General features: G+C 35.1%; 1 protein-coding gene and 1 long non-coding RNA gene across 2 annotated transcripts in view; one reads left to right on the forward strand and one right to left on the reverse strand.

Annotated features, from left to right (window-relative positions):
• Nucleotides 1-12,376, forward strand: part of PNPT1 (polyribonucleotide nucleotidyltransferase 1) — a 41,094-nt gene extending 28,718 nt beyond the window's left edge. The window contains exons 19-28 of the mRNA XM_030877251.2: nt 3,962-4,068; nt 4,525-4,596; nt 4,687-4,750; nt 5,151-5,234; nt 5,579-5,662; nt 6,604-6,710; nt 6,799-6,854; nt 7,907-7,985; nt 9,901-9,948; nt 11,098-12,376. Coding sequence (XP_030733111.1) covers nt 3,962-4,068; nt 4,525-4,596; nt 4,687-4,750; nt 5,151-5,234; nt 5,579-5,662; nt 6,604-6,710; nt 6,799-6,854; nt 7,907-7,985; nt 9,901-9,948; nt 11,098-11,256 — 860 coding nt within the window. The 3' untranslated portion in view covers nt 11,257-12,376. The remainder of the gene's footprint in view (nt 1-3,961; nt 4,069-4,524; nt 4,597-4,686; nt 4,751-5,150; nt 5,235-5,578; nt 5,663-6,603; nt 6,711-6,798; nt 6,855-7,906; nt 7,986-9,900; nt 9,949-11,097) is intronic.
• LOC115863980 (uncharacterized) overlaps nt 1-21,245 on the reverse strand; it is a 193,993-nt gene that overhangs the window by 171,683 nt on the left and 1,065 nt on the right. The window contains exon 2 of the long non-coding RNA XR_009566080.2: nt 6,121-6,225. This is a non-coding gene — a long non-coding RNA (uncharacterized lncRNA). The remainder of the gene's footprint in view (nt 1-6,120; nt 6,226-21,245) is intronic.

Below are 21,245 nucleotides of genomic sequence, written 5' to 3' on the forward strand. Positions count from 1 at the left end.
CTATGTAGTCTTTCAGTTGATTTATGCAAGCCCTGAAAAGAACAATGCCACTCACAGAAGAGTACACAGAACTTCAGGATAAGAAGGAAGACTGCAAGTGATTCAGTATAATCTCTGGATCTGAAACACCAAAAGGGAAAGAGGCAACATGTTAAGAGACTCTGAAAACAGTATCTGCCAGTCACCAATGATGCTATTCAAGAAGAGAAAAGGAAACTAAAGACACTCAAGAGGCCACACAAAGAGTTCCCTATAAGTTCATACATTTACAGTACAGAAAAACAGAAGGATAGAAAGGATAACATAACCAAGGATGAAATGAAAGAATGGTATAAATGTATAATACCATTTCTAAAAAGATTAAAACTTAAGCCAAAGCAAAAAAGCTAAAGCCAATTAAAGGCACTTTTCTAGTTGTGTTCAGTGGAAGGAAAACATAATCTGATATTTAAGGTAGCTGGTAAAATACCATTTCTATTTTCACCTTCATGCATTCATTCAACAAATCTTTATTGTATGCTACCTCTGTGCCAAGCACTGATCTAAGCTCTTGGGACACAGTGGTAAACAAAACGAAGTTCCTGTCCTCATGGAGGTTGCATTCATCACTCTTATAATCTCGTATTGGAAAACACAGAACAAATCCTGAAAAAGGTGAACTGAAAGATAAAATAAAAGATCATAAGAGAGTCTTTAACTGCTTTAAATGAATTCAGATCGTTAGGTCTAGACAAAAACCCATCCTAAGTAATGATGAGAACTTCATCATAAGATAACTGAACCAATTTGGCAGTATTGGAGAAATCATGGAGATTAGTATACCAACGACACAAAGAATTCTTACTTTGAAAAATAAGAAATGTATTTTCTGTAAAGTATAACCCAGTGAACTTGACAGTGACCCTTGGTAAGACTCTTAAATGGTAAAAAAAACAGTGTATAAGTATTTTAAGAAAAGAACCAGAAGAGACTCATTTAAAATAAGTCATGCCATAGTAAACTCATTTTCTGTTTTTGAAAATATTACTAGGTTTAGAGTAGAGAGGGAGGGTGCTGCTTGTGCAGTGTGTCTAGAGTTCACCTTGGCAGTTAATGACCTTGGCAGTAAATGATGCAGAAATTGCGAACGGGTAATAAGTATACCATTTATAACTGGTTGAAGGATGAGCAGCCAGGACTGGATAATCTGATGGGTAGGTTGGAGAGGGGTCTCAAGTAGAATACTTGAAGCTGCTCCATCCTAAACCCTGTCCCCTTCAATGTTTTTTGTTATTGACTTGACTAAGGACACTGGCCTTCCAATAAAAAGGATACTGATAAAAAGGAGTATGTGACTGATATGTTAAATGACAGTTTTTAATCTCTAAAAAAAAATGTTGACAAGATAAAAAAATATGGAGCCAAATAGAAAAAAAATTTGACAAGAATAAATGTCAAATTCTGTGAGAAGAGCCAACAAATGGTATTTGATTCAAACACGAGTGCTTGCCATGTCCTACATCAGACACTGTCTATGCTCCAGGGATACAAATGGTACCCAGTTTTTAAAAAATTTTCAGGAACAAAAACAAAGATAAAGATACTAACATATCAAAGAGATAATACAAATATGTACAATATGGATGAAGAACTAGGTTGAACATAATTGGCTTCATAGAGACAGCAACATTTCATCTGGGTTTAAAGGTTGAGTGGTTGTTGACCAGGCATATTATCAGCAGGGCCCATATTTCACGTGAAAGGAACAACATACGCAAAGTTATGAAACAGTATAGTGTGTTCCTGAAATGTATTTGAAAGAAGTGATGATGTAATAAACTGGGACCAGATTTCAAAGATCATTATTACATTAAGGAGTTTGAACTTTTAAAGCTAGTATCTCCCAACTCAGTATTCCATAAAATAGAGTACAACAGGATGTTGATTATTGTATACTGTGGAAAAAAAATGAGTTCTAAAGTAGGTTTGCACAGGGTTAAGCAAGTGTGTTTAATATGGTTTAAATAAACTTAAAAATGTTAATGTGAATATTGAATCTCTAGGAGCAGGATATGTACTATTTCCCAAACTTTTTTGACCACAGAACTTAAATAAAAAATTCCTGGAAGCAGGTAATAGGGAATTTGAAGGATTTTATGGAGAAGAGTGGCATGATGCGAATCTGCTTTTTTTCTTTTGGGGGTAGTTTTTCCTAGCTTACATGAGAGCCCTAGGGGATGTGGTGGGAGAGAACAGGAGCTGGGGTGCGGGTGGGGTTACTAAAATCTAAAAAACTGGACAGGGAAACTGCTGCCAGGGCAAGAAATAATGTGGACTTGGAATAAAGGAGTCGAAATGGATATTTCAGAATCCAGGACAATTTTTTTTTTTAATTTAGAGGATAAACTAATCAGATCTTTGTGACTTGATAGTGTATAGGAAATGAGGAAAGACGTGTTGATTCTAGTATGAGTGTCTTATTGCTTTCAAACAAGACAGGGAATGCAGGAGAGAAGGGATTTATTGGGGGTGATTAAATTTTGAATATAATTGTATATATATATTTAAGATGTGTTGGGGACATTTAGCTGGAGATGTCCAATAGGCAGATGGGCTATACAGATCCAGGGTTTAGCAAAGAGAACTAGGCAGGAGGGATAGATTTGTAAGTCATCAACGTTGTAGGTGACAGTTAAAACTGGGCATATGTGAGATTGCTTAGAGAATATGAAATGAGGTCTCTGTCACACTCCTTTATACCAAATAAGTTCCAAGTGATCAAAACTTTAAACTTTTTTTTTTAATTAAAAAAGGAAGATTTTATGAAAATCTTGAACAGAGAAAACCTTTCTAGGGAATTCCCCCGAAGTCCAGTGGTTAGGACTCAGTGCTTTCACTACAGTGGCCTGGGGTTCAATCCCTGGTCAGGAAGCTAAGATCCCACAAGCCACAGGGCACAGCCAGAAAAAAAAACAAACTTTCTAAGCAAAATCCAGGAACCATGATTGCATATAAAATCCTCTACAGAAAAAAAAAAATTACAATAAAGTCAACAAACTAGAAAATAATATTTTATATTACATTTCATATTTATATTTTATTTACCATAATATTCTATATATTTAACAAAGATCTGTCCATATTAAAAGAGCTCTTACAAATCAATAAGAAAAAGACTAACAACCACGTAAAAAAATGGTTGAAGGCCATGAATAGGCAGTTCACAGAAAAAGAAATAAATGGTTTAAAAACATGAAAAAAAGTTCAACTTCACTCAAACAGAAATCAAGTTAAAAACAATAAGCTGCCATCTTTATCATTCAGATGGCAAAGGTCAAAAGATTTGACAAAAATTAACAAGAATATAGAATAGCAGGTACCCTCATATACTGCTGGTAAAAGTATAAAATGCTACACACCGTGGAAGACAGTTTGACACTATAACAAATTCACACACCCTTTGACTCAGTAACCCCACTTCTATTGTATAGCTTATAAACACATACAGGGAGTACTCTGCAGCCATTCAAAAGAATAAGGTAAAGTAAAGAAAAGATTACACTCACATTTTTACTCCCTCAGTATAATTTTCTGGGAGGATATACAAAAAATCTAATAGTGTCTGTCACGGGAAGGTGGACTAAAGGGCTCAGGCTGGAACGATTTAACAAATACATGATTACTTTTCAAAAAAAAAAAAAATAAGGCACCAAAAGCAAAGGGCAAAGAAATGGATTACTTTAAGAGTTAAGTTTGCTATTATTAGAGAGGTTTTTGTTGAGAACAAAATTAGAATTATGTTAAGGAGCTTTTATTATATGTTAAAGAGGAAAGGAGATAGTCATATGATTTATTAAGACCTGTACTCTAATTTAGTTTTGGTAACTGTCAATTTAGAACACCATCCAATGTCAAAATAAGATGAATAACCTATGTTAGGCGGATGTACACACTGCACACAAGTTCTCTTTCTCAATTATAGGAGTTCCAATTTCATCTGCTGTCGCAGGTGTGGCAATAGGATTGGTCACCAAAAACAATCCTGACAAGGGTGAAATAGAAGATTATCGTTTGCTGACAGATATTCTGGCAAGTATATTCACATTTTCAGATATTTAATGGTGAAGATTATACACACTTTACAAGCATAGTGTGCTTAGAAGAATGCTAGTGCTGGAGAAATAGAAGTCCTTGTTCTTACTTTCCTCTTCTGCATATTTGCCTTGGATTTTATAGAATGTGAGTTAAAAATAAATATTACAGTATAAGTATCCATAATGGCTCACTTTAGGATGATCATAAATTAATCCTTATGCATTTATGGGGGGGAACATGATCTGAAAATAAAGTGATTTTCTAATGAAATATTTATAACTTAAAAAGCCACAAATTGAAAGCAGTAGTTAATATACAGGTATTTTTTTGTGTATAATCCTAAAGGACATGGTTTACTTATAAAGCTATTTTTAAAAATTCCTCTACAGTGACTGTGGGTGAATTTCACTTTTGTTTAAAATTATATCATAATTTGTTAAATTCTTTAAGGGGATTGAAGATTACCATGGTGACATGGATTTCAAGATAGCCGGCACTACTAAGGGAATAACTGCATTACAGGTATTTTAAAACCCATTTTGTTTCACTTTAAAATATTTAAATAAGGTCATAAATCAATATTTACATAAATTTTCGGCTTTTCCATATTAGGCTGACATTAAATTACCTGGAATACCAATAAAAATTGTAATGGAGGCCATTCAGCAAGCCTCAGGTAAGCCAAGCCAGTGTGCCTGATTCTCCTTTTTTCATTGTCTTTGTGTTAATGGGAACTATAATTCCCGTTAGGCTTATTATTAAAAATAGGCTTATTATAAAATACTGCTTTAGAAAATGAAATTTAATGTAACAACCTAGATCAAGAAGTATTAAGTTACTGGGTACATGACTAATCATGAATGTGGAAAACCAGTGAAAATTCAGTTTTTACAAAAGGACTCCCCGAGATAGGACTGGAGAAGGGAATACAAGTAGAATTGTTAAGGTAATTGGGATGTAAAGAACTTTGATTATTAAGCTAAAGAGTTTGGATCCTACTTCATAAAACTAATACTGCTATATCTGATCACATTTATTTTATACAGTTATAATTTTATTGTTTTTATCTCTTCAAGTGGCAAAGAAGGAGATATTACAGATTATGAACAAAACTATTTCAAAACCTCGAGCATCTAGAAAAGAAAATGGACCTGTTGTAGGTAATACATTAAAATTACTGATTTCATGATAAGGTAAACATATGAAAGTACATTGGCATTTAAAATTTTTTTTAAATCCATACACAAAACAAAAAAGTCAAATGCTTTTATAGTTAAAATACTTTAAATTTGAGGGGATATTCTTAGATGTTAGAATTGTTTTTAGTCACATAGCAAATTGTTTTTCTATATTTCATGCTGAAATATTTTTACATGTGTCTAGACCAAGTCTTGAGTGACCAGTACATGTTTTAGGTTCATAAATATATGTGTGTGTGTGTGTGTATGTGTGTATATATATATATATTTAAATAATTTATATTTTTGTCTGTACTACATTTCAGAAACTGTTCAGGTTCCATTATCAAAACGAGCAAAATTTATTGGACCAGGTGGATATCATTTAAAAAAACTTCAAGCTGAAACAGGTAAGAGTTGTATGACGTTTGGGATTTTTTATTTAATGCTAGGTCAGGTAAGTTTGCCATTTCACCTCTATTGTGTTTCTCAAAAAATATGTTTGAGAAATGAGAGACAGATATAACATTGACATCTCAATGAGATGAAAAAAGGATGTAACGCTGACATGTCTTTACTGTAAGTTTTCTGTGTATGCCTCATAATAAATTAGCAAACGATCATCTTTATATTCAAGAAGACTGACTTAGAATTCATCAGTTTTTCTTCAACATTTTAAAATCAAACATTTAGAAAAATTACTTTTTCACTTTAGAGGAGTTTTGCTTTAATTTTTCTTATTATGAGTTCTGCTATTTTTCACTTAGTCTTATTTATTTAGACTCTTATTTAAAGGGTATGTGTAGAAGTAGTATGCTTTACAATTTGTTTTTTTCTGGAATCAATCTTTGGGTTACATAGTACTTACCAGATTTGAGGTTACTGAAGGAGAGCGAGAAGTAGAGTCACCTTGGGCAGTTCTCAAGATTGAGAAACGGACATGATTTTGTCCCTCATCCATCTGTTCACCACTCTAAAGAGTAAGAGGGAGAAAGAAGAAAAGGTGAGGAAAGTGTTCTAGTATAGTTTCTTCTCATAATTAAGAGTGCAAAACCAAACTCTCCAAAATAAGAACTTATATGCTTTCTCCCACCAGATTGTGGGCTCCCAGAAAGTAGGGACATTGGCTCACTGTTGTATCCCCAGGGCCTAGCACAGTGTTGGATACATAGTAGGTGTGCAGTGTGTATTTGTTGGTAAATGAACCCCTTCATTTCTAAAGCAGTGATTAAGCATAGCACAACCCTGCCCAGCTACTTCCAGGTCACCCTGCTCTCACATCTACTTTTATGACTATTCTCCAATGGAATGAGCAAGTTAACTTTAATATATAAAATTATTTTTTTTAAAGGAGTAACTATTAGTCAGGTGGACGAAGAAACATTTTCTATATTTGCACCAACACCCAGTGCCATGCATGAAGCAAGAGACTTCATTACCGAAATCTGCAAAGATGATGTAAGAATAGATCTTTTAATAGTCAGTTTTTTTCTACTTTTTGTTGCTGTTCTCTTTTTGAATCTTACGGCTTATTTTGCACTTACAGCAAGAGCAGCAATTAGAATTTGGAGCAGTATATACCGCCACAATAACTGAAATCAGGTAATATCAACTAAAATGCTGTGCTGGTTTTTATAAGATTTATATTACAAGCTCATGTTAACTTCACATTTGCATTATTTACTTTGAAATTGTAAGATGTTTAGATTATATGTCAATTACCATATAATCATTATTTATTTTTAACATAAAATTTATTTTCTGCACCAGTTTGTAGATTTTCACTAACATGGTTCTGTGATTATAATTATACTAATATATTCTTCTAACTGAATTGTCTTCTTTAACCAAATTTCCCACCATTTTAATCTTCCCAATAAACAGTAAACAAGCCCCAAATAGACTTAGCAATATTTCCTTTTTCTTTTTTTTTTTTTTTTTGGTAGTTTCTTGTTTGTCTGTTTTAAAGATAGTACTACTTAAGGCCTAAGTAGTGCACTTTTTTTAAATGCCAGTTTCAACCTCAAATCATTTTTTCAGCAGCTAAAAAGATTGCATTTTCTGAGTCAGAAAATTCCCTTTTTAAGAAAAAAAAATTATCAGATGTAGCATGCATGTTCAGAACTATTTGAAATGAATTATAAAAGGCAATGGGATAATTTGTTTAATATCACAGGTGAAAACTAAGAAATGAGATGGTTTATTTTAGTAGATTAAAGAAAAAAAGGAAGATAAATTTTTTAATGAAATAAGTATGCCATTTTATGTAACCCCCTTCCTTAAATCACTCCTTAATAGGTTGATGATAATTCTACACTTATTTTAAAATATTTAGTGTCATTTCAAAACTTTTTGGAAAATATTATGAAGAGAAATATAAAAGAATATATATTCCGAAAGCTTTAACCAGCATATTTTTTCCTTTATCTTTTCTCTGTCCTTTGATCAATAAGTATTTAAATATAAAGTGTATTTTCAATTGGAAAAATAAGTATCCCTCTTAGATACTTTTTATAGTTACAAAAACATGTACTGGAGAGGGGTTTTTATGTGTTTTTTTACTTTGTTCTCCTATGAAAACATAATCACAGTTTAATTATCAGTAGATAATAGAGTTACTTATTGCTCTAACCAGGCTTATTTCCTTTTCATAGAGACACTGGAGTAATGGTTAAACTATATCCAAATATGACTGCAGTACTACTTCATAACACACAACTTGATCAACGAAAGGTAAAAACAAGAAAGGCATAGTTGATTATTTTAAAAACTGCCTTAAAATAACCATAGTGAAATTACCTAGGTTGATGAGGATTGTACATCTTGTCCACTACTAGCCTAAGTACAAAAACAAAACCAAAAAGACAGAGATACTGCTGTTTTACACTGTTTACCAGATAATATTTCTCTTTCCATGATGGAATAAAAACATTCTTGAGTGTTTTAAGGTACAATAGCCTCTAGAGTTAACACATAGCAGTTAGTAAAAATATCTAGTTACAGCCCTGTTTTCCCAATTTTCCTGACCAGTCAATCATGGAAAGATAATTCTTAGGATGTTCTTAGTCTTTGTTGTAGTCTATACATTTGGAAGACCATTATGAAACCAATATGAAACCATTCAAGAATACTATGGGGGCAGAGAAAGAATAGGTCTGTTTTACCAAATATTATAAAGTAATACAGGATAAAACAGTATTACTGGCCCAGAAATAAACAACAGAAAATAGAGACCAGAAATAAACCCAGTTATATACATAAGAGTATAATACATACTAGAAGTTACATTTTTAGTCAGTGAAGAAACAAAGATTATTCAATAAATCATATTGGTACAGCTAGTTATCATAAAACAGGATCTTTCCTCTTTTTATACCAAAATCCCATTTGGATCAAGGAGCTAAATATAAAAAAGAAAACTTTTCTTTTTAAGGCAGTGAGGGCAGAAGAAGAAAATCTGGGCATCGGGAGGGGTGAGGGTTGAGGAAGGACACTAGAAGAAAATATGCATATTTAATAATCTTGGGACTGGGAAAATCTTTCTCAGCATGATATCAAAGCCAAAAATGTAAGTAAAGTGATAAAATTTGACCCCATGATATTTTTAAATTATGGCAAAACTACAGTAAGTTTGAAAGACAAGCAGCAACTTAGGGGAAAAACTGCTTATATGACAGAGGCTTCATATACAAAGGGCTTGTGTAGGTCAGTAAGAAAGATGAATATCAATAGGAAAATGAACAAAGAACATGGAAAAACTGTTTGTTGTTGTTTTTTTTTTAAGCTAACCAAGATATTCAGTATCAACAGCAATTTTTTAAAACGCAAATAAAGCCAAGTTACCATTTTTCAACTTTTCAGATAGTTGAAAATTCCCAATGTGCATAAATAAGAGTGTAGAGAAAAAATGGACACTGTCATACACTGCTGATAGGAATGTAAAGTGGGCAAACTTTTTGGAGAGTGTTTGGTAAATATACAATTACCTTTGGACCTAGAAGTTCCACCACAAAGTTCCTCTCATACTTTGTTCTGAGAGGATAGACTATATGAATATATAATCACTGCAACACTGCAGTTTATTTTCCCTCAACTTTGTATTTTGAAACTTCTTTTTTTTTGAAACTTTTTAAACCTACAGAAAAGTTGAAAAAAATAATAGACCGAACACCCATATACCTTTCACCTAGATTCACTGATTATTAACATTTGCAACACTGGAATTTAAAATAAATTAAATGACCATCTTTAGGGGATTGGTTAAACAAATAATTTAATTTGAATATTCAATTATAATGCTTCATTTATTAATATGAAAAGATCTCAACATATTATTGAATAAAAATCTATATACTATAAAACAACAAGCTCAGTAAGGTCCATTTTTATAAATGCAAGACACACACTAAATAGCTATTTGAAGGGATACTCATTGGAGTGGTACCATTAGTTACCTACAAGCAGAGGGGTTTTGGATGATTTTTACTATCATCTGAATACTTCTGTATTATTTTAAATCTTTATAATTAACAGATTTTATAATCAGAAAAACCAATAAAGCTGTTTTCCACTTGGAAAAAAATGTGTACTACCATGGATAGTAGGTAATTATGCATGACCACTAATAGATTAACACGTTCTCTTTCAGATTAAACATCCCACTGCTTTAGGTTTAGAAGTTGGCCAAGAAATTCAGGTACTTGTATTCAACCTTTTAGCCTTAAAGTTGTAAATTATACTTGAAGTTTCAATTATTTGTTTCATCAAATAAGCTGAAAGAATCAAATCAACATCTGTGATTTATATTATTTATATGCTGTGCTTCTTTTTTAACTTTAGGGTTGCTTAAAACAGACTCATTAGGGATTTAGATACAATTCTTTCCTTCAAGGAGCTTACGGGTTAGTTAGGACAGTAGTCCCCTTTAGAGCTTTTAAAAATACATGAGCCAGTCAGGGATGGCTATGCAGAGTATTAGGTATAAGGTATTTGAGGAGTTGAGACTTTAATTGCTTCTATACTGCTTGAGGCTAAAAGTTCTTGAGTTTGATGAAAGCCATGATGTCAGTTCTAGAATTCTGATAACAAAATCGACCTTTTTTTTTTACCTTTTTAATAGTCCTGTATGAGTAGATGAAAGAAGTGGTTGACAGTCTGGTTTTTTTTTGGCTGTACCACATTCTGTTCTAGTTGTTCCTGATACCCATGACCTGAGTAACTAAGACTTCTGGTTTATTCCCAATCTGTAGTCCCATTGTTCAAGTAGCCTCTAGAGAAAGATAAGAACTAAAACATAATCTCTCTGTATAAGATAGTTTTTAAGTCCCTTCTGATGTAAAAAGACAACCACATTTCCCCCTGACTTTCAATGTCTGTGTTCAAGCCAAATAACCTCCAGTGTGATAGATGGTCCTTTGAGTGTTAACAGTGAGTGACCTAAGCATAATCTTATATAGTTTGTAGCATACTTAGGCTCAGGAAGCCCTTATCTAGGTTCACAGACCATGGCTTTCACTGTTCTTCCAGTATAGGCACCTGGTCCGGAGAGAATAAGGCACAGATAAGTCTAACAGAAGATTATAATTGGGCAACTAAATCCCCTGTCTCTTCTTTTTTTATAATCACTACTTAACCAAATTATATTTATTAGCATATACCTCCAGTTAGCACTGAGCCATGATTTCAGTGAACAAGTGAAAATATTAAGCATTGCTTTATTTGGACCATGTAAGTTTAAATTAACATTTCAGGGAAAACCCCGAACGAACTTTTTGGCCAACCCAATAATTTGGGCATCAGTCAATGTGCTGTAACTTTTAAAGTATATTTGTTTTTTTTAACACAGGTGAAATACTTTGGACGTGATCCAGCTGATGGAAGGATGAGGCTTTCTCGGAAAGTGCTCCAGTCTCCAGCTACAACTGTTGTCAAAACTTTAAGTGACAGAAGCAGTATTGTAATGGGAGAATCTATTCCACAGTCATCATTTAATTCTTCCCAGTGACTTTTTTTTTTTTAAGAATTCTAGAGTGATACTCTGTATAGCAAAATTTCAGTAGTATCTTCTAATGTGTAGATTTATATATAATATAAATGTATTCTAATGATTTATATTAAAATGCTCACTTTACGTGTTCCATTTTTTAATTCCGAATTACCTATATTACTCTTACTTACATTATAAATCAATACATATTTATTACTAAAAGTAAGTCATTTATACGTCTTAGAAAAGACTACCCTTTAAATCTTGTACTTTTGAAATATCTGAAAAATTTAGAAATAATGGGTCACATTTGCTGCATGATGGATTTCTTCCTACATATTTTTCTTCTTCCTATACAGTAGTGACAGTTTACTCTTAGCCATCTTATGGTTTACCTCTGCATAATAGCTTTACTTACCCACAGCTGTTTCACAAACTGAAACTTACCATATTCAAAACCAGTGCCTATTTCTTTAGTACAGTTACCAGATATAGTAAGGAGCTGAGGGAGCTAATTTGATCTAATTTTAATGATATACCACCTTTCAAATTGGTCACAAAACCATAAACATAGTGGAGTAAATATTATAAATGGGATCCTGTTGAGAATGAGGTAATACATTTTTCAAATTCAGAAAATACAGAAAAATAATTTACTCATCATATAGAACTAGGTCATTTTGTGTGTGTATGTTGCTAATGTATGGATGTTCTTGGTGGAAGGGATGGAGGAATCATGATTTTCAGTTAATAAGTAAATGTTTGAAACAGCCGTGTTTAGAGGCTATTGATATAATTATTAGTAATAGCTGTAAGATGATATTCATTCCCATTTTTTAATATATCACATTATAATTCCACAAAAAAAGTAAATGGTTCGTGGAAGTCATAATTTAGAATCTTCCTCCTTTTATAAATCTGATAAAATATTTGTAAATTCTTGACTCAGGGCTAACTAGTTCAGAAAATACTAAAAATGTAGCTGACCAAAGATTTTTTAAATGTGGGTATTTAAGTCAGTAAACATTGATTATGTATATGTATAGTATGTAAAATAGCATGACAGGCAATGTTGATATACTTTCTGAACTATTGAAGATCAACTGAAAATGAAAGATTAAATTTAAATTATATGCTTTGTACATTTCATTGTTCTACTTTATAATAGTGACAAAAAAAATTTTATTCTCACTTTGTCTTCTGTTTAAGACATAACTCTTACTGGTAGAATTTCAAAATTGTAATTTATGTTTTTCTTGAGTTTTAGATTTTATTTTTCAAAAAGACTCCCAGCTGCTAATAATATGGAAAAATAAAGCTAGTTCTTAAACTCTAGAGACCAGTAGTGCCACAAAGTGAAAATACAGGTCACTAACTACAAACCACGAAAAGGGTCTCATTTCCACTTAAATCAAGAGCGTACACTTTATGTCTGGACTTATTTTTCACATTCACATCTTGGTAGTTTTCCCTGCTTTCCAAAAAAGGTTTTCTATGAGGGCTATCATATGCTAAGATCTCTAAATTATAATGACTCAAATCAAATTGAGTTCCCATTTTGGTAGTTAGTGCAATATAGGTACTTAAAGACTTTTTCCTTTATAACCTTTGTTATTGATGTCTCCTTGCCCATAAATTACAGTTTTTTAATACATTTTTTCTTCTCTTATAGAATATCTTGAATTTCTAGATCTAACATCAGTATCTTTCTCACTTCAGTTCAGCCAAGCATGGCATTCATTTATTCAACACTTACTATGTGCCAGGTACTATAATGTGTACAGCAGATGCATCAGTAAACAAAACAGATAAAGTTCCAATGCTCACATTCTAGTGGATGGAAACAATAAGTATACAACATCTCAGATAGTGGTAGGTTCTTTAAAGAAAAACAAATGGGTAAGGGGATAGAGTGATTTAAAAAAAAAAAAAGGTACTATATTAGATGAAATGATCCAGAATAGCATCTCTGAGTAGGTGACATTTGAGCAGAGACCTGAATGAAGTGGAAGAAGATGTGCAGCTATTTGGAAAAGAAAATTCCAGATAAAGGGACTAACGACTTTATTGGTATTGTATGTCTGGAATATATAGCAGCCTTTCCCTTCTATAAACCAATTTCACAGTCTTTTACTCCTTAATCTTGTGCCTGTTCTTCACCAGAATTAGAAGGCAAATTTTATTAAAGAATATAAAACAAGAGATAGCCAGTGCAAGGTGATATTTTTAAAGCATTTAATCTGGCAAGAATATACCTGGTTACTTGTAAGAAGACAGAAGATACCAAAGTCGTGTAAAAGTTTAAAAAGCTTTTACAAAATTCCAGGCTCATCAGAGACTAGGGTGGTAGGCAGCATAAATGGAAAAGAGAATGTGTCTTGGTATCGAGGGACAGAAACCAATCTAAGTTAAGCTAAAGCAACGGGGGATTTTTATCACAGGGCCATGAATTTATTTCACAGAAGGCAAGTCACACTCCCTGTGGCGGACTTGAACCAGGACTGTCAAGTTATCAGGAACTAAGACAGTTCTTCCTACCTATACAGTCTCATGGCCTCTCATTTGTGCTGCTTTCCATATAACAGCTTTTTTCTTCTATGCAAACGTATTTTCATATCATGGGACAAAAGATGGCTATCCCACAGGAAGTTACTTGTCTCTGAGTTCAACTTCTGGAGGAGAAAACGATAGGCTCAGCTTGAGAAAGGTGTCAAACCTGATTAGGATTGCCAGATAAAACAACAGAATGCTAAGTGAAACTGGAATTTCAGGTAAACAAATGTTCAGTGTCCTATGGCCCATGCAATATTTGGGATATACTTATATTTTAAAAAAATATTCCTTGTTTATTTGAAATTCAAATTTAACTGGGTATCCTGTATTTTTGTTTGCTAAATCTGGTAACCCTAAACTTGGTGCAAGCAACTAGTCAGAGAATTCTCAAGGGCTCACTCCTTGGGAAGGGAGAATGTTCAGAAAAAATGGACTGAGCCAATACCAAGATACTGCAAAACAAATGTAAAAAGAAAATGGATAGACTTAGATTAACTCAGAAGGGGATGTAGTTGGAAGAAAAAGAAGCAGTTAGGACTGAGGATTTCAGCCTGAGCATTGTGAAGATAGTAGGATCTGTGACATGAATAGTAAACCTGAGGGGGCAAAATAGTTTTGAAGAGAAAGATGTCTGACTTATTAAATATGAGTATGAAGTCACCAACCAACATATTGGTTGGATATTCACCTTAATATCCTAGAAAGCAGTTGGGGCATAAGTGACTTTTGCAGAGATAATTAAAACAACTCCAGTTTTACCATCTCAAGCATATCTCAAATCACTGCAACAAGTTTCAAAATTAGTCTGAAATTTACAAAATTAATTTAAAGGTAATTAAAACTACCTACTATGAGCACAGTACTAAATGATGGAATTGTTTCCTTCTGAGACTTATATATACTCTAATATAGAGTCAATAACTTACGAAAGGCAGACTGATGAGCAGTCTAGTAAAGGTTTTAAAAAAGTCATAAAAAGGAAAAGAATAGGTTAATTCTAACTGGAAGAAAAAGGGAAAGTTTCTAAGAAGTGGAATTTGAATAGGACTTCATTATGGAGAGGTGATATTTGAGCTGGGCTTTAAAGGATGATTATAAAGGGAAAGGCTGCCTGTGGAGTGGAACAGTTTTACCAGTGGATAAAGAAGACAGTAAATAGAGGTCAGATTGTAGAGGGGTTTCGAATATTAGACTTAGGACTCCGAACTTGGTCCTGCGTGTGTTGGGAAACACTGAAGAATACCCAATGTCTCATGAAAACCCAAACTGCGTAGTTGGTTATAGTTTTGATATTGATTATAAAATTTAATGCAATTGCCAAGGACTCATAAGTTAGAAGAGATGATATTTTTTTAAGTATAAAAATATGTAGGCCATTATCATTTATGAAAACAGATAAATTATCTTAATATTGGCAATAGCTATTAGGACAAAGTAGTTCTATAAGAATGCAAGAATGGGTAAGCATATAATCTCTATAATGAATTATAGATAAAAACCGTATAATAACCAGATGCAAAAGAGTCAATTTATAGAATTCGATGTACACTTCCTAGAGAATTTAGAATATTAGGAAACATCCTTAACTTGGAAAATGGTATCTATCAGAAATTAAGAACATGTATACAACACTGCAGATGTTGCCATTAAAGTCAGGAACAAAACAAGAATCACCACTATTATTCTCATCAGTGTTCTAAGGTCCTAATCAATGTGATGAGATTAAACAGAGGTGGAGAAGAACAGAAACATTTGCAGATGATCATCTAAAAAACACTTTAAATTGTTATAGAACAGTTAGAACTAATAAGCAAGCAGTGGCCACATATGTTTGCCAAAATAAATAGCGGTCAAACGTTGCCGTGGAATGAGCTCATTTCCACTTCTCTTTTTCCAGGCTTCACGGAGCTACACCAGCAGTGAGTTTGCCCCATCCCCTGTGGTCCTGACCAGGGTTAAATCTTCAGTCCCAAAGGCAATGACGTCTTGATTATTCAGTCTTAACCTCCAGCCCCCTTGATCAAGCACCCTAAAAATCCAGTCCCAAGCGTACTCCTCCAGCTCCCGCTAGTACATGCTAGCATATTATTTCAGTCCCTTCGGTGTGTAATCTCCTTCCTTATCAGGCAAAGCAGTCCCCAGGTCACTACCTGTGAAATCAGCTGTCAAATGCAGTTAAATACTGCAACCAGATTTAACCCTAGTTACCATAGCCTCTCAGCTCCAAGAAATGGGAGCAACTATGGAGGAGGTCTTTCTGCAAGGGGGAAGTGTTATCTCTTACTAGGAGTTATAAGCCACTTCTGCAGCCCCTGAGGATCCAGGGATATCTACAGAGCCAAAATACGGGCATCCATCCCATGTTTCAAAGCTTCAGGCTTTCCCAACCAGGGCCCTAGCTGCATAGCAAGCCTCCCTAGGCTGAGCATTCAAATATCTTTAGAGCTCTGTAACTGTCAAATCCCATATCTGTTTTTCCACTGCAGGGAATAAGGGCCTCTTTACGAAGACCAAAGAGCCCCCCCTGGCTCCCAAATGTAGTTTTTAACTGTGCATTAAGTGCCCTCAATTCATTAGCCCTCAGCAAGGAAGTAGTACAACTTAATTGGCCACCTCTCCTCTCCTCATAAGCATTGTTTCTCCCATATCTTTCAAATCCTGAACTGTTGAATAGGCAACAGCATTCACCCCTTCTAGGATGTTTTCCTAGGTCACTACCTGTGAAATCAGTAGTCAAATGGCCACCTTGTGCCAGGGACTGAGTAAACCATTCCCCAAACCCCATCTTACTGTCTGATTTCTGACATCACTCCCTGTATCACCTATGTCAGTTCTGGTCCTCAGAGAAGCAGATGCCAAGAAGGGATCTGCAAGATATTAATTGGGGGAAATGTCTGTGATGGATAAAATATGTGGGCTCAGGAATTGACAGGAAGAGCCTGCAGACCATAGTGCAAGTCTGACCTCTGTAAAAGGAGGAAGGGAAGGAAATACTGGGTGGAGCTTCAGACTAGTGTATTTCCAAGAAAGTCTCATCCTGGCTGTTAAGTTCCCCAAGCCAAAGTTGCCATTAGAGGAGTTCTGCTTTGGACAAGAAAGGACAAGTTTTATACCCCTGCTGTGCTGAGTCACTGGCTGGGAGCAGCTGGAGGTATTTGTGGCACAAACATAATGGTGGAGCCCAAAAGGCAGCTTGCTGTCAGATAACTTATGTTCCCCAGAGTAGGTTCTCTTTAAGGAGATCAGAGTGGTGCACTTTAAGGCCACCACACCAACCAAAAATCAAAACAAATTATAAAACTATAGTAATTAACTGTCATACTAGAGTTGGCCAAATAAAACAATGGAAAAAGAACAGTGAATTCAGACTCAAATCTAGATATATGTGTGTATATGTGTGTGTGTGTCTGTGGATTTAATAAAGAATATGATTTAAATAGCATTTCATATTATTTCATCTATAAATGATGTTAACAGTTGGCTCTCCATTGGGAGGAAAAATTTTAAATTGACATCCAACTTCATATATACAAAAAATTTCAAGTGGATTAGAGAACTAAACATTAAAAAGCCATAAAAACATGACAATACCTTGGTTAAACATGGAAAATTAACAACACAGTTAAATAATTTTTTTAAAAAGTAGAGCCCAAAGGGCAAACAAAAGAGACAATAGCAGACAAGAGATTTTAATAAATGTTGGTTGCATAACAAGCAAATAGAAGAGCAGTGGTAAATTTAGCAGAACAGAGGAAGTCACAATCTATATGACCCCAGAGGTGATCAGATAAGAAAAGAGAACAAATTATCTCCACACACACAAAAAAAAAATCAAAGGATCAGGGGTGAGAATTTGAGGGCAAGGTAAAAGTCTATACAGAGAGGGGCTATATGCCTAACTCCACTTCCCAAACCCACATAACCAAAGGACTACCATCCCTACACACACACACACATACACACACTCATACCCATACACGCCCTTGTAACACTGCCACCTACCACCTCAGAAGAATGAGATGCTAGGTACCAGAGATGCAATGGTGAGAAAAACATACTCCCTGGACTCATGAAAATTTTTCATCTACATGTGGAGACAGTTATTAATAAAAACTCGTACAAATAAATATAAAGCTACAAGTATGACAGATGCTACAATGGAGGGGTGCATGGTGCTATAAGTGTGTAATAGGAAGACAAAATGAATACTCTGGTTGTCTTCCTAGCATCTACTTTACCCATATCACATAGTGTAACATACATGGGATTTGGGTAGGACTAACCCCACCCGCAGCTACAAGCATGGGCCCTGATTTGCCTCAGCCAGTCCAGTACATGACATTCCCTAGACCACAAAACTCTAGGTTCAGGAGTGGGCATGTGACCTAAGTTAGTATAATCACAATGCAACTGGAGATATGTGAAGAAACTCTTTTGATGTGAAGAACTGTGTAGCCTTGGGAGCTCTTGGCTACCATCTTAAGATACAAAAGGAATCAGCCTTAGGATGGATTTGGCAGAGCAGAAAGTAGAACTGAGAGGCAGAAGAAAATCAAGTTCTCACTGATACTCTTGAGTCACTCAGTTAAATCAATCCTGAGGTTCATCTTATCTTCAGACTTTCTATTCACATGAGCCAATAAATTGTCTTATCATTTAAATCGATGTGAATTGGGTTTTTTGGTTCCACGGGGATTTGACCTAGTCAAGGAAGTCTCTTCTACGTAAGTGATAATTGTGGTGACATCTGAAGGATAATGATAGAGCAGGAGTCATCATGAGATGACTGGAAAGAAGGAAGTTCAGACAAATAAGTGTCAATTTTAACTTAGATCAAGTAAAATGGGTTGAAAAATGTCCATTGGCATTATCAACAAAGATGTCTTTAGTGAGTTTATCAAGAGCTTTTTGGTGAGGGCTGGGTGATGGAAACCACAATAGATAGGTTCAATTAAGGAGTCCAGTGGTGAGGTGAGGAAATGTAGGGAGTATAAACAACTTTAACCCTTGAACAGTTTGGCTGAAAAGGGGAAGAGAAATAGGAATGTAGCTGAAGAGGATGTAGGTTATCAGTTTTGATGACTTATTTAAATGGAGAAGGTCTTAAAGATTAATCACCTCAAGGAAAAAAGTGAATGAATATAGCAAAGAAACTTTCATAAAAGTTTTTCACAAAAACATCGCACAGAATTAGGAAGGGTAGAAACAGAAAGCCTCACATTTCAAGGACACGAGTCAATAAGACTGAGAACCCAGTTTACTCTGTAGAGATTACTATATTTTTTAATCCTCAAGAATTAAAAAGTGTAATGTGCCCTCAAGCGACATTTGGCAATGATGGGAGATAATTTTGATTATCACAACAGGAGGATGGGGTGCAATAATACTGGCATCTGGTGGGTAGAAGCCAGGAATGCAGCTAATAATCCTGTAACGCACAGGACAGCCTCTCACAACAAAGAATTATCCAGCCCAAAATGTCAGTGGTGCCAAAACTGTAAAACCCTGCTCTAGGAATTTAACCTATGCATATATTGGCACACATGAAACAACTTCTGTACAATCATTTATTGTTTGAAATTATGCACTATTGGAAATGACATATATAGAGACAGAAAAAATGGTTTAAATAAACTAGGGTATATTAGTACAATAGTATGTACGGTATTCCATTATTTGTGTTTAAAAAAAAAAGGTGGTAGGTATAAATTTACATATACAGATATAGAAATCTATCTCAACCCTTGGAGTGGAACTTGCCTGAAGAAAACCTTTGCTGGGGAATACACATTGTTGCAGTGCATTACTGCCCTCAGTGTGTCTTGGAGAATCCTGCTCTGGCCCTCTGTCTATGTTTCTCTCCATGAGATGAGAAGTCCATGAAACCAACGGATGTGTCCACTTGGAACCCACTCTTCCCTTTCTAGACCATGCTCTGGGCACCCTGGAATTCCCTGCCCCAAAGGCCAAGCCTGCTCCCAGGGTCTGCACAGTCCTCTTCCCAAATTCTGTCCTTAATTGGCCACTGAGGAGTGGTCAAAGGGTGACTACATTCAGGGAGAGTAGACATAGACAGAGCTTGGACAAAAGGCTGGGGTACCCTCTGTGCGCACATGAGGGCTGTCTAACTGCAGGCAGAGCTGAGGTGTGAGAAGAGAAGGCAGGCTAAGGACTTCAGGAGCCAAAGGGAGACTCTGGAACTCTGAGGAGTTCAAGAATTCTAGATTTGAATTTGGAATCTGGTTTCCAGGCCATATGAAAATATATTGCTTAGGGTATACCAAAGGTAGGAAAAGAAAATATATTTTATTTAATAGCTTGATTTAAAATTTTTAAATCTTTAGACATATGGTATATGGTCTTCCTTTTGTGTGCTTGTCCTGGACCTTACAAATGTTAGAGGTCGGCCTGTTGCAGAAGAGAGAATCCCTGTGACCTAGGGCAAGAAAAAAACCAATAACCTGTGCCTGAGGATACAGCAAGGGGCAGAGATGAGTGCTGAGGGTTTAACTCTGTTCCCTTATTTCAGATATTGGGGAGTACAGCAAAAGGGATACTAAGGGGAAGGTGGAAGGGATGCTTTGAAACACTGTTCAGATCATTCCACTCCTTAGTTCAAAACTCTCCAATGGATTTGCAACTCATTCAAAGCAAAACCCAAGGCCCTTCAAGACAGCCTCTCCCCCACTCCCAACCTTACTTCCCACCATTTCCCCCCTTTCTCACTCCACTCCAATCATACTGGTTTCCTTGCTATCCCTCTCACTCACTCAGCATGCTTACAGCCTCAAGGCCTTTGTACTTGTAGTTACTGCTTTCTGGCTCTCCCTTCCCCTAGGGAAATGCATGGCAGACTGCCTACCCTCAATAGACACCATTACCCTTCCCATACTCACTCTCTAACCTTCTGCTACTCTTTTTTTTGGTCACAACATTTATCAGTACCTGGCATAGCTTTGTTTACTGTCTTCCTGCACTAGAATGTAAGCTCCATGAAAGAGGGACTTTTTCTATTTATTCACTGTATAGAACAATGTCTAGCACATAATATATGCTCAACAAATATTTGCTGAATGATTGAATAAATACAGGAAATGACTCCTGTTGTTTCAATTTTTTCCAGAGTTAGATCTTATTTGTAGAACAGTAAACTTTTAACACGTATGGTGTCAAAGTGACTTCTGTACGGTTCTCATTCCTTTAACTTAATACATAACTTATTTATACGTTTTTTTAGGCCAGTAACACATTATGACTTTGTTCACCTGGTCCCCACAGCCTTGAACACCTTTCAAGCCAAACTCCCACTCAGGGATCCTCTAACATCAGGCCCAAAAGTTATCTGAGTGTGCCTCAAAAGTTATCTATGTGAAGCTTTCTCTGACCCGAGACGGAAATGTTATTTTCTCTGGGCTCAAAATGCATTTCGTCCACATCAATCACAGCAATTAACG

The sequence above is a fragment of the Globicephala melas genome, chromosome 12 (genome assembly GCF_963455315.2).
Source record: "Globicephala melas chromosome 12, mGloMel1.2, whole genome shotgun sequence".
Classification (NCBI taxonomy): domain Eukaryota; kingdom Metazoa; phylum Chordata; class Mammalia; order Artiodactyla; family Delphinidae; genus Globicephala; species Globicephala melas.